We start from the raw sequence: 13,038 nt of genomic DNA, 5'->3' as shown, positions 1-13,038 counted from the left end.
CAGCAGCGGTGTGTACTTCGTTATTCGCAGATCACCTCTTGTCTGATTCTTGTGAGCGATTGCCGGCTTCCGCGGCCATGCGCCGTCCTCTCCTCATCGCCTCCCTTGCGGGGTCTGTTCTCGGCATCGCCCTACCAGAACATGGTATTCGCGATGTCCCGCTGGATGCCAACGTGTACGACGGCGACTTCGTCACTGTGCAAGCCACTGAGACTACCTACGTCATTGACACGACTGGCCCGTGCGAAGATGAGGATAGCACCATCGCCCCCACGACGACGACAACCACCACCACCACGACCACCACTACAACTACAACTACCACCACTACTCTGAAAGGCTCCCCAGCTCCTGAAGTTACACCCGCGGCAGTGCTTGATGAACCTTCAAATGGGTCCTCGACCTCAGCCGACAGTGGCCAGGCTGACATCAGCTATGCCTCGTCTTCTATCACGGACTCCTCGCCTTGGCCAACGATGCTGCCTGCAGTGCCTGGAAACCAGCCTGTTGTTGGCCTCGACTGCTTGGCCCCGACCAACAGCACCAAGTTCACTTTCACTTTGGATGGCAACTCAGGTAATTCCCATCCCAAATACATGCCCGTCTTATGTCCATCTCACACCGTTAGATCCATCGACCGAGCACCTTTTCGCTGAGATGACCGCAAACCATTCAACCCTTGCTGTTGTTTTGGAATACTCCCAGCTCGTCCTAAATGTCAGGTGCGCCGACCAGGGTCTGGAGGTCGATTTCTGGACTGCATCGGCATTAGAATACGTTCAGTCCGCCTGGGACGTGAACTTCATCGCCATTACCTGGAGTGCGGATTGCGGCTCGGCTCCCACCGGCCACCACAGCTACTGGAACGTAACCAGAGTGTCCTATCCAGACAGCACACTTACCGCTCTTCTTGACGCCACCGAGATCGCCATTGAGGACGCCATGGACCAAATTCACTTGATATGGGGCACTCACGTCCCGGAAGATCCTTTAGACTCTGGCGCTGGCTCTGGCTCTGGCTCTGGCTCATCAGATGATGGCGCTTCCAACTACGCTCCCAACAACGACACCGATCCCACTCTCTCCGATGACTCCGATGCCGACGTTGATGCGGACTGGGTTGATGATCTGGGCTACTACGACGCTGAGGGCAACTACTATTACTACAATCTCAACACCGACTCGGACGACGATGAAGAGGGCTACTACGACTTCGAGAACGACTTCTCGAACGCACTGCATGCTTTTGCTCCGGGGCTGACCACGTACATGGAAGACGATTTCGATGAGGATGACAGCCCGGCTAATGCCACCGCCGGTGACCCTGACTACGATCTTGAGTGGAGTGGCATCCTGCGCCGCGACCCAGCTCCGCAAAATAAAAACGGCGCCAAAGGGGGGACAACATCATCGACGAAAGGCGGTGCAGCATCAAATGCAAATGCAGGTGGGAAGGGTAGCACGCCAGCAGGTGGAGCAACAGGAGGTAAGACTGGCAACGCGCCGGCGAATCCTGCAGGTGGGGCAACAGGAGGAAAAGGACAAGTTGGAACAGGTAACCAACCGGCCAATCCTGCAGGTGGGACAGCCAACGTGCCGGCGAACCCTGCAGGTGGAACAGCGGGAGGAAAAGTACCAGGTGGACCGGGTACCTCAGGGACGTCCCCATCGGCAAATAATGCAGGTGGAGCATCGGGAGCAAACCCAGGAGGCGGTACAGTCAACGCGGCCGCGAATGGTGCAGGTGGAGTGCCGGGAGGAAAAGCACCAGGCGGATCGGGGACGTCGGCAGCGCCAGCGGCAGCAGCGAACGGTGGAGGTGCAGCACCAGACGGTGGCCGCCAGAGATCGAATTCAGTCGGAGGCCTCACCGACGCACAGAAGAACGTTATTGCAAACACCAAAAATACCGCCAAGAAAGACAGGATAGCCAACCAGAAGAATGTGGCTACTGTGATGGCCCAAAACGCGAAGCAGATCACCGAGAACGAGCAAAAGTCGTTCGATAACGCCGTTAGCAGTCTCGGAAAAGCCAAAACACAGGCCTCAGACGCCCGGAAAGATTATCTCAATGCGAAAGCCGCCGCAGACGCCAATCCATCGGACAAGGCGCTTGCTGCAAAAATGCAGGCTGCTAAGAAGGCGCTTGACGACAAGAACAAGCAAGTTACAAATGCCTCAAAGACTGTTCAGGATAACGCAAAATCGCTTAAGACGGCCAAAGACAAGGAAAGTGCAGCAAGGATTGCCAGTGAGCTCACAGAGCCCAAGAAACTTCTAACCGGAGCGGCGAAAGATCTAAAAACCGACGCGTTGGCCATCGCGAAGGCTGTGACAAAGGACACGCTGGCCAAGCTGGAGGAAGACAAGGGACTCTTCCAAAGTATCGTGGACAAAGCGACAGGTATCTTCGACTTCTTCAAGAAAGCCTATGATTTGATCCAGGATGTAAAGAACGTTGTCAGTGGGTCTACTCTCAAGCCAGAGTCTACGTTCGAGATCGACATTTCGCCCGCTCTCAAGAACCCGGATCAGGTTTTCGATTCTCCTTGGGGTGAACAGTATAGGATTACGAGCGGAGGAGAGGATAAGTCAAAGTACAGCCTATACTGTGTCGACTGCGGCATCCAAGCGAACATTCGTATTGCTGGCGAAGTACGGTTGAACATACTCGAGGGAAAGCTAGACAAAAGCACCATTACGGTCGAAGGCAGTAACATCAAGGCGAAACTCTTCCTCGGGCTGGAGGTCGATATTGAAGAAACAGCAGAAAAGACGTACAACATCTTTAAAGCCCCAATCCACCCAGGATTCAGCATCCCCAAGATCATTACGATAGGTCCGGCAGTGCGTCTGGACGCGCGGCTGAAGATGAAGCTGTACGCCAAGGGTACGCTTCTCGCGGGAGCCGAGGCTGGCTTCACCGACTTCAAAGCCACTCTCGACCTAGCTAACAGTAAGAATTCCGGGTTAAACGGCTTTGTGCCTAAATTTGATCCCAAGTTTGAGGCGTTCGGCTCGATCCGGGCAAGTACTCGGCTGGGATTCCCGCTTAGTATAGGCATCGGTATCGACATCCCCTTGGCCAAGTTCAACAAAGGTATTTCCATTGCAAATGAGCCTTTTATCAAAGGAACAGCAAGCTACGGCGTCGAAAAGAGCTGTCCTAAGGGCATCGATTACAGCGTTGGAGGCGGCAACAATATTTACGCCAACCTTCTCGAGCTTACAACAGTCACTTTCCTCACTTATACCGCGCCGCCGCTGACCACCGGCTGCTACTCGTAAGCCTCAACCCCTCCTCCCATAACTAGACCTGCAATTCTGACAGTATAACCTTAACAGGATCCCGACGGGCATTGCGAAGTTGCTTCCCGGCCCCCGCATCGCCGCCGTCGAGGACGAGGGCAACCACGTCGACCTGAATGGCGTGATCGACGACACCAAGAGCTCCAGCAAGCCCGGCCAGAGCCCCACGACCACCGATCCCGACAATTTCCGATACGGCAGCGTCACCGCCGGCAACGGCGTGTGGCTCCTGACCGCCGGCGACGACGGCGGCCTGAATCTGATCCCGGCGAAGCTCGCAACCACCGGCAAGCAGGGCGAGCAGATCGGCACGCAGAGCGCCTTCGCGTACATGAAAAACGCCGTGTCCGCCGACGATAAGCAGCGCCTGCTCGCCTTCTCCCGCACCAACATGGAAGATCAGAGCCTCGAGGTGTCGAAGCTCAAACTCGTCGACCAGGGCATGATCGCTGAGGGGGATGCGGCTATTTCTCTGATTCCGGTAGAGATGAAGGGTGGTGATACTACGCTCATGCCTGTCGACACGCTTGGCGATACATACTTTCCCGTCGCGTGCCAGGTCAGGAACAAGGCGGACCCGAGCGTCAAGCTGAACAGAGTGTTCATCGTCAAGGACGGCAAGAAGGGCGTTACTACACTGGGACTCAGCAGCGCGAAGATCGTCACCGGCGGCGAGTTCATGGAAAAGTGCCAGCAGATTGCGTTCGATCCCCCAAGCGCGGTTGGTTCTTGACTGAAAATGTGAAAAGGTGGTGAGGGGGAAAGGGTGTCCTGAAAAGCGATTATGGTGATTGAAATCAAGTCCGATTTACAGTTTTATTTTTAGCAAAAAAAAAGAAATGTAACCCTATTCGAAGATTAAGCCCATTCAAATGGTTGAAGCGTGTGGAGTATTCGGCATGTCACTGTTGCGATGATGCCGAGAGCAAAAGCTGCACCGCACCATGCACATAATTGACCCTGAAGATACTGAATATTTGGCCACGAAGCAGAAAAATGTGGCGTGGTGAGGCGTTAGTGGGAGCAGGCAACAGCGGATTGAGATAAGACGCTTGCGTTGAGGAATGGGCCTTACGTCATACAGAGGTAAGCAAGCTAGTCTAGGTTTGGGTAGCCTGGCGGAGGATTTGGGGGCCGAGGGCTGGTCGGACACTACAAAACCCCGAGACAACCCGCTTACCTTACTTGCGAAATACTCTCTCCGATCCCTGGCCAAATAGCCATCTGGACGCAACGATGTTGGCGATATGGCCCACGCCAGAGCAGGAAAGTCCAACGACGTCGCCCCCGTCCTCTCAACTGCGGAAGGCCCAGCGGGTGCTTGCGTGCGTGCTCTGTCAGCAGCGCAAAATCAAATGCAACCGCAAGTTTCCCTGCTCCAATTGCATCAGGTCGAAGGCATCGTGCGTCCCAGCAACCGTGAACCCGCGGAGAAAGCGTAGGTTTCCCGAGCGAGAGCTACTGGACCGCCTAAACAGGTATGAGGACCTCCTCCGGCAGAACAATGTCAAGTTCGAGCCGCTCCATAAGGAGGAGAATGCATCACCCAATGTCGAAGGAGCCAACCATTCAGACGAGGATATGCCCGAAGCTCCGGTGGTAGAGCAACCGTCCGGCTTGGTCAACGTCAAGCCCGAACCAGTATACGAACCCAAGTATGTGCAATAAGCAAAGCCGTGTCCATATTGACTAATTGTTTAAGGAACTTCTGGCATACCATGAGCCAAGGGGTATGGCTCCTAACGCCTGCATAAAACCTCTCTTACTGACATGCCGGCAACAGTTCCGAGATCCCGACAATGATAGCGACTCATCGCAGGATGATGTGCGCGAAGGAGTGGTGAAGAACGCGTGGGATCTTTTGTATAGCAAGAACGACCACCTCTTTCTGGGCTCCCGTAAGACGGCTGTCGACATCTCAACTCTGCACCCTGAGCCTGTCCAAATCCTTCGGCTCTGGCAGATATATCTCGACGGCGTTAACCCACTGCTCAAAGTTAATCACGCCCCCAGTCTGCAGGGGCGTATCATAGAAGCCGCCAGCAATGTTTCTCACACCAGCCCTGCCCTGGAGGCGCTGATGTTCAGCATCTACTGTGTTGCTGTCCAAAGCCTCGACGAAGACGACTGCCAGGCCATTTTCAAGTCATCAAAGGAAACTCTCTTAACAGCGCATCACTTCGGCTGTGAGCAAGCGCTGCTGAATTGTGGATTCTTACGAACTGGCGACCGCGACTGCTTGACTGCGTTATTCCTGTACCTCATCTCGGTTGGCCCACAGACAGACCCTCGATCTCTGTCTTCGGTGCTTGGTGTGGCGCTTCGCATTGCCCAACGCATGGGCATTGACAGCGAGTCAGCCAATGCTGGATGTAACCCTCTCGAGGCCGAGATGCGCCGCAGGCTCTGGTGGTCACTCGTCCTTTTCGACGCCCGCGTCAGCGAGCTGGCCAACTACAGGTCCACAGTCCTCGCGCCCACCTGGGACTGCAAGATCCCCTTGAACGTAAGCGACTCGGACCTCTGGCCGGAAATGCGGGAGCCGCCACCGGCCCAGGAAAAATGCACCGACGTCCTCTACGCCGCGGTGCGCAGCGAGCTGGGCGAATTCCTCCGCCACGCCGCCATCCACCTCGACTTCACCACGCCCGCTCTGAAGCCCATCGCGAAAGACACCAAAGGCAGTCTAGACATCCTCGAGCGCCGCCTCAACGACAAGTACCTCCGATTCTGCGACCCGCAGAACCCGCTGCACTTCATGACGCTCTGCACCACGCGCTCCTTCCTCGCCCGCTACCGCCTCGTCGAGCACAACAACAACAACACCTCCTCCTCTTCCCCCTCCCCCTCCTCCCCCTCCTCTCCAGACGACCAGACCGCCGCCCTCTCCCACGCCCTCACCTGGCTCGACGCCGACACGCAAATCATGACGTCCCCCCTCACCAAGCCCTTCCGCTGGCTCTTCCAGTTCTACTTCCCCTTTCCGGCCTACGTCCAGGCCGTCCAGCACCTCAAGCGCCGTCCGCTCAGCCCTGACGCCGCACGCGCCTGGGCCCTGCTGAGCGACCACTACGACGCTCGCTTCGCTACTGCCGCTTACCCCCCGTCGGCGACGGCGGAGGACGATGATGCGAATCCGCTGTATGGGATCTTTGCGCGCATGGTGCTGCAGGCGTGGCGGCCAAGGGAGGAGGCGTTGCAGAGGGCTGGGGAGGTGCCGGTGGTCGTGCCGCGGATTGTGGAGAGGTTTAGGGAGAAGATGGCGGAGGTGGCAAGGGCGGAGGCGGTGGCGGAGACGGGGCAGCAGGGGCAAGAGCAGGGGCAGCAGGAGGGTGGCACGGCGGCTGTGGATGCTGGGGTGGCGGATTTGGGGGGGATGATGGGAGCGGGGTTTGGGGGCTATGGTGGAATGATGTTTGGGATGGATGGGCAGCAGGGGCTGGGGGGGTATGTGGAACCGGGGCTAGGCGGGTTTCCTAATGCTGGCTTGCTGGGGCAGTTTCCGTTGGACGTTGGTATGGGACAGATGAATTGGGCCGGTATGGATTGGGGTTTCGGCGACGGTCGGGGCGGGTGAGACAGATGAAGCGAAGTGCGTGGGGTTCAGGTGATCAGTGTGGCTGCCTACTCTTGTACAACAGATGAGGATGCAGTGCAGATATCAAGTAAGGTGGCACTGACAACCCAAGCAATTTGTTGAGATGCAGGTGAGCGGCTTGTGTCAATAAAGCTGGTCGCCCGGGCTGTCGGGCTCGCTCCGAATGCATTTGAGATAGAGTCGATAGAAACAAAGAATAGATTTCATGCAATGCGCCAAGCCAAGGGAAAAGTGATAGCAGACCTTCTCCACGTATAAGTATCCCAGAGCGATTGTAGCACGTCTAGGTTACGTGCCTGCAAGATCCACTAGCTCGCCGGGGAAATGGGGGCTCGGGTTGTTGAGGTGATGTACAAAGATGTGAAACAAAGATTGGCAAATGACGACATTGCTGGCAGTTGCGATGGCCAAGAGGGGTATTCAGTGCTTTCTTTCGGCAGCTGAGCTTGTTGCCACAGCCCGCCGTCACAACGACATATTTTCGCCATGGTTGGAAGACGACGTTGGGCTTAAGCCGGGCAGCAGAAGACCTTCTTACCATGGCCAGTGCACTTGCCATTGGGGTCGTCGCCGTAGTGGCTCCGAGTGATCTCGTTGGTTCCATCAGGACACTGGGAATCGCAGTCGGGAGCCTCACCGTGCCAGCTGCAGCCGGAAAAGTCGCGCACATCAACGGGAAGAATCTGATAGATCTCGTTCGTATTGGCGGCGCTGACCTGGATGACCTCGAAGAGAGCGTTCCCATCGTCCTTGGCGTTTCTCTCCAGGATGGGCTTCTCGATGTTGTCGTAGGCGCTCTCGGAGTTGGAGGGGATCTTGCTTCCGTCCACGTACATGACCCAGGCGACGCCCTGGGCCTGCTCGGTGTAGACCTCGACCCACAGGTTCTGCACCTCGCCGTAGTCTTCCCAGAGTAGACCGTTCTGCAGATCCTCGTCCGTGTCCCAGATGGTGATGCGGCTGAAGTCGTCGTAGTGGTCGTTCGCCCACTTCTTCGCTGCGGTTTGCGTCAGGGTGTAGAAGACGTGCTCGATGCCGTAGTCGTTCCACAGATCCATCATGTCCTCTACTTCAGATTTCGAAGGCGTAGGGCGCCGGTCGTCGCGGCGTTGAAGGTCGGGGGCTTGGATAGGCCCTGCGAAGACGGACTGGGGAGCCTGGAGCGCGAGAAGGGCGGCGGTGAGGACGGAGGAAAGCATTTTGAGGTAGTTTTGAGGAGTTTTGTGATGAAGATGATGAGTATTGAGTGAAGACTGTTTGCTTGTGAATGATGATGCTGTTGATTGATTGATACTGTTGTCGAAGTGCTCTCGCATCACTTTATACCCAATGCCATACGACTAGTCATGGCTGTTGGTATTTGTCGTTATCTTCGGAGTTGAGGAGGGTTTGTTGTGTTGGTCCCATGTTAGTTCGACCAGATGTTACATACTGGAATAGCAATGCGGCATAGTACATGTTCTGCCAGCTTTGGAGTTGATTCTATTCTCATGGTGGCTCTGTTCGCTTGATGTAGTCGAATTGAGCACGGGCAGGCAGATCATTACCATGAGCGGCGTCAAGGCTCTCCAGGCAGCGATGGTAGTGCGGCACAGTACATACCAAAGGCACATTAAAGCGACAAGCGGGCCGATTGACACAGTGAGGGCGACAAAAATAACATGCACGTCCAAGGTAACATGTGACTTCGGGGTACACATATTAGTCCCCGTGTCGTTCACGCTTCTTTCCGCCGCACCCCACCCTCATCTCTCCGCTCCACCCATGGCAACCCGAAGCGAAGTTCTCGAGGCCTGCACCGATCAGCCGGCCGAAGCGGTCCTCGCGCTCGCGCAGACATGCGCCGCCGCCGATCGGCCGACGGAAATGCAGATGGCCTACCAGGCAGTCAAGCACGGCAACGTCGCTCTGCTCCGCTGGCTGCTGCACAACGCCACCACGCCCGTGTCGCGCGGCATCCTGCTCCTCGAGGCGGCCAGCGCGCGCTCGCAGCCGTGCATGCAAGCCATCCTCGACCTGGGCCTGGACATCAACCTAGCCAACGACCCGACGGGCCTGCGCCCTTCGACGGATCGCGTCGGCGGCGTCCTGCACCGCGCCCTGCGCAGCCCGCGCTGTCCGCCCGACTTTTTCGCCTGGCTGCTCGAGCGCGGCGCCGACCCGAACGCCGTCGAGACCGGCGCCCAGCGCCACATCCTTATCTACGCCATGGCGCACGGCGACGACGACACGGCCATGCCCATCGTGAAGCTACTTATCGCCTACGGCGCCGACGTAAACCGTGCTAAGGCCCTACATTACGTCGCCTCGGTTAACGATATTAAGAAGGCGAGGTTCCTTATCGAAGAGGCCGGCGCGAACGTCGATGAGCCCGGCATCCCTGAAAAGGATTTCTACTGGGAGCGAGGGCCTGGCACTCCATTACATACCGCTGTGGCGAGAGGCTACTCTAGTATTACTGGCTACCTTTTAAAGCAAGGCGCTAGTCTAGATACTAGAGACGCGATTAAGGGTATGACTCCATTAGAGGTGGCTGAGGATCGTTGGGGGCCGCGAAGTGTCATCACTGTCTTAAAGTTATGGCGTAAGAAACGTCAGAATAATGAACCTAGTACGTAGTTGAAGAGCCACTTGTAGCAATGGTACGATTAGAGTCCGATGCATACTCAGATATTATGTGGACGCTGGTTGGCCCTGCTTCCTGTTCTGGGTTTGGTGATGTTTGTTGATCCTTGGAAGGCATGCGTCCAGCTCCTCCGTTGCGATTGTCCTTCGTTGCTGGAAGTAATGATTTGTCATAGACATATCCACCCCCGTATCGGCATGGCGGGCGCAGGGAGCAGTTTGACCAAGCGGATCCAGCTCCCTGCTGCTAAAGGAGTAATTCTTGTGCTGGTCGGTCTTTTATAGCTAATGGCGTAGCTGTTGGATCGTATCACTATTTCAATACGGTAGAGGCTGTAACAGCAGGGTGAACATCTATATAAGATTAGACGTCGACTCCACGCTTACCTCGCCACGCTGAAAAGAAAACGCACACTGCTATTAGTCAAGAACGAACATATCTGTAGCCGCGATCCAGCAAATACTTTCGAGAATTACACAACCTACTGCAGAATCTAGGATGCTAAACCAAGCGCCTGTTATACTAGGCCTGGGGAGGCGGGGAGTAAACTATCGTGCTGTCCTTCGCGTGTCTTTTCGCAGAACTCCATCCGTAAGGAATAGGATTTGAGAACTTCGGACATTGGCATAATCAAATAGACTAGGCTATCACAGATTTTGGACTTGGTAATGATTTTCGAAGTTCGCCATGATTTCCCCCTGCTATTTCCACAATACGACCGTAGCAGCTGCGGGCCGCACCAACGTATAGCCAGAAACGAGCTTCAAGGCCAAGTTGACACACGACTCCGGGAGTGTTCTAACACTCCGACATCGCAGATGCTGAGAAGACACCAGGCGAACGCGGCGGCCACCGTCTGGAGCAGACCGACCTGGAAGAAAACGGACATGGTCTCCGCAACCGATGCGACCGGAGTAAGGCCCGGCTGACGGGGAAAGAACGCTCCCATAAATCTCGCTGGTCTGATGAAGGCAACGGTCGCGATATGAACCAAAGCCGCGAGAGCAAAGACGGCGTCTATTATAGAAGAGAAAGTCCAACTCTATAAGACTTGAAATATTTCCTTAAGTCCGTTAAGGGGAAAGCCTTCCCGTACATTACCGCCTTCTAGCTCTAATGAAATCCTACCGCCCATCACTCCTTCTATCTACCCACCGCCTTCTTTTCTCGCACACAGGCATACTGGACGCTACTACGGGCCCTACCACCGCCCCGTCGCCGGTACCCGCTGTCCCGCCCTCCACCAGGCCAGCCGTTGTCGCACCGCCGCCCGCGCTAGCCGGCCCGCGCCCATCAACCACGTAATGCGCCGGTGCCATCGACAGAGTAGTCTAGTACGCAAGGCTATCGATCTGACTTTCATGTGTGCGGGTAACTACCGCGATCAGAGACATGCACCCTTGCCTCTGAGAATATTCACCACTTTCTCGTATTGCCCCAATCTTCTCATGCCAGTGAACTTTCTCCCCTCTTCTGCCCCACCGAGCGGCGTCTTGCCGAATCGATTCCTTGAATTAATGTCCACTTTCTCTCCAAGATCCACAAGCAACTTCACCACATTTGGATTCCCCTTAGATGCTGCAAAATAAAGCGGCGTCTGGCCGTATACCGCCTTCGAATCAACGTCCACTCTGTCTCCAAGATCGATGAGCATTTTTACTACCGCCTCATGCCCGTTCTCTGACGCGAGACATAGCGGCGTGCAGTTATTTATATCCTTCCAATCAACTTCCACTCTGTCTCCAAGGTCGATGAGCATTTTTACTACCGCCGCATTCCCGTTCTGTGACGCGTAAGATAGCGGCGTCTGGTCACTACCATCCTTCGAATCGACGTCCACTCTGTTTCCAAGATCGATGAGCATTTTTACTACCGCCTCATGCCCGCTCTCTGACGCGAGAGATAGCGGCGTGCGGTTACATATATCCTTCCAATCAACGTCCACTCTGTCTCCAAGGTCGATGAGCATTTTTACTATCGCCTCGTGTCCATTAAACGCTGCTAGAGAGAGCGGCGTCTGCTCGTCATTATCCGTCGAATTAACGTCTACTTTTTCTTCAAGATCGATAAGCATCTTTACTATCGTCTTGTATCCACGAGCTGCTGCTGCAGAGAGTGGCGTCTGACCGAGATAATTCCTCAAGTTAACATCCGTTCTGTCTCCAAGATCGACAAGCATCTTCACAACCCCCTCGTGTCCATGAGTTGCTGCATAAGCGAGCGCGTAACCATAGGTTTTCCTCGGGTCGACGTCTAGTCTCTCTTGCGCATCGATAAGTATCTTCACCACCGCCTCGTGTCCATGCTTTGCTGCATTACTGACCGGGTAACTGTAGGTTTTCCTCGTGTTGACGTGTAATCTCTCTTGGGCATCGATCAGTATCTTCACCACCGCCTCGTGTCCATGCTCTGCTGCTGCATAGAGAGCCTGATGATATTCAGGCTTCGCGTCGTCTTTCACTCTATCGAGAAAAATCTTTACCACCGCCTCCTGTCCATGCTCTGCTGCTTCACAGAGCGGCGTACCGTGAAATGGATAGTCATGCGGCCTGGCCCCGCAGTCGACGAGCATCTTTACCAGCGCCTTTCGCCCATTCATTGCTGCTAGATGAAGCGGCGTTCGAGAATTTCGATCCATCGAGTTGACAGCTTCTAATCTCTTCCGTTGGTTTGATTGCTCATCCATTAGGAGTTGGAAGTACGTGCTCAGGCCAAAGAATGCAACTATATGGATCCTTGACCATTCTGGAGATTTGGAAATCACTTTCCATGGTGAGACTTGCGTTTCTATGACTTGGCATGCAGAACTGGTATAGCCGTCGTTGAAAAGAAACGTCCAAGCAACATCTTTCACGTCAGCTTCGACATCTTGAGAGTGCTCCCCCCAGTAGCATGCCGCGTAGCTAAAGAATTCGTGCTTACTAGCACGCTCCATGTACTCTTCCTCCCGAAAACATGGACCCTTGGCAAAAGCGTCGAGAGTAAGGTATCGAAGGCAAGATCGTGCCAAATCTGCTGGGGCGGATTGAATCCATTCAGGGGGATATCTCTCAAAGTACTCTTTTGCCGTATAGTGGACGAGCTGGACAACATTGCTCTCCTTGTTGATCAAGACTAGCCCCGCACATAGCGAAACGATGTTTGCGGGGCGTGGAAAGTTTTTGCTGTGGAGCTTTCGGTCACCGGGTCTGACTGCAAGTGCATGCTGGAGTTCGCTTGGGGACAAGGGTCGTCGTGCGAGGATAACCCATGAGAGAACTTTCTGGGCCCACTTCTTCTCGTTGGGCGTCTGATCGGAAATGCGTCGGAGAGCTTCGTCGTAGGCTATCATTAGGGGGTATGTGTCCCCTTGAGGGTGCATGAATGCGTCAAGAGCTTCTTCAATTTCTCCCTTAGTTTGTTTTCCTTGAAGAGAATCGAAATGAAGTCTCGCAAGAAGAAACCTATAGTAAATTATGTTAGTTTTTATCGTAACTTCACGGTTTATTACTAACATTCCGTCAAT

At 54.9% G+C, this 13,038-nt stretch overlaps 4 protein-coding genes across 4 annotated transcripts; 3 read left to right on the top strand and 1 right to left on the bottom strand.

Moving 5' to 3' along the window:
• Positions 1-77: 77 nt before the first annotated feature.
• Positions 78-4,042, top strand: LTHEOB_10488 (uncharacterized protein; the record flags this gene model as incomplete). The annotated part of the gene is made up of 3 exons (XM_035507138.1): positions 78-576; positions 629-3,284; positions 3,346-4,042. The coding sequence occupies 3 exons, from the start codon at positions 78-80 to the stop codon at positions 4,040-4,042; spliced, it is 3,852 nt and encodes a 1,283-aa protein (XP_035367797.1).
• A 622-nt stretch (positions 4,043-4,664) lies between these two features.
• On the top strand, positions 4,665-6,886 carry LTHEOB_10487 (MFS aflatoxin efflux; the record flags this gene model as incomplete). Its single annotated transcript, XM_035507137.1, has 4 exons — positions 4,665-4,747; positions 4,788-4,964; positions 5,012-5,039; positions 5,093-6,886. The coding sequence occupies 4 exons, from the start codon at positions 4,665-4,667 to the stop codon at positions 6,884-6,886; spliced, it is 2,082 nt and encodes a 693-aa protein (XP_035367796.1).
• Positions 6,887-7,416: 530 nt separating this feature from the next.
• Positions 7,417-8,106, bottom strand: LTHEOB_10486 (uncharacterized protein; the record flags this gene model as incomplete). The annotated part of the gene is made up of 1 exon (XM_035507136.1): positions 7,417-8,106. One exon carries the CDS (start codon positions 8,104-8,106, stop codon positions 7,417-7,419), a length of 690 nt encoding a protein of 229 aa, XP_035367795.1.
• A 565-nt stretch (positions 8,107-8,671) lies between these two features.
• Positions 8,672-9,526, top strand: LTHEOB_10485 (Ankyrin repeat protein; the record flags this gene model as incomplete). The annotated part of the gene is made up of 1 exon (XM_035507135.1): positions 8,672-9,526. One exon carries the CDS (start codon positions 8,672-8,674, stop codon positions 9,524-9,526), a length of 855 nt encoding a protein of 284 aa, XP_035367794.1.
• Positions 9,527-13,038: the final 3,512 nt, after the last annotated feature.

This window comes from Lasiodiplodia theobromae (genome assembly GCF_012971845.1).
Source record: "Lasiodiplodia theobromae strain AM2As chromosome Unknown scaffold_39, whole genome shotgun sequence".
Classification (NCBI taxonomy): domain Eukaryota; kingdom Fungi; phylum Ascomycota; class Dothideomycetes; order Botryosphaeriales; family Botryosphaeriaceae; genus Lasiodiplodia; species Lasiodiplodia theobromae.
This window is presented reverse-complemented; position numbering and strand designations above follow the sequence as displayed.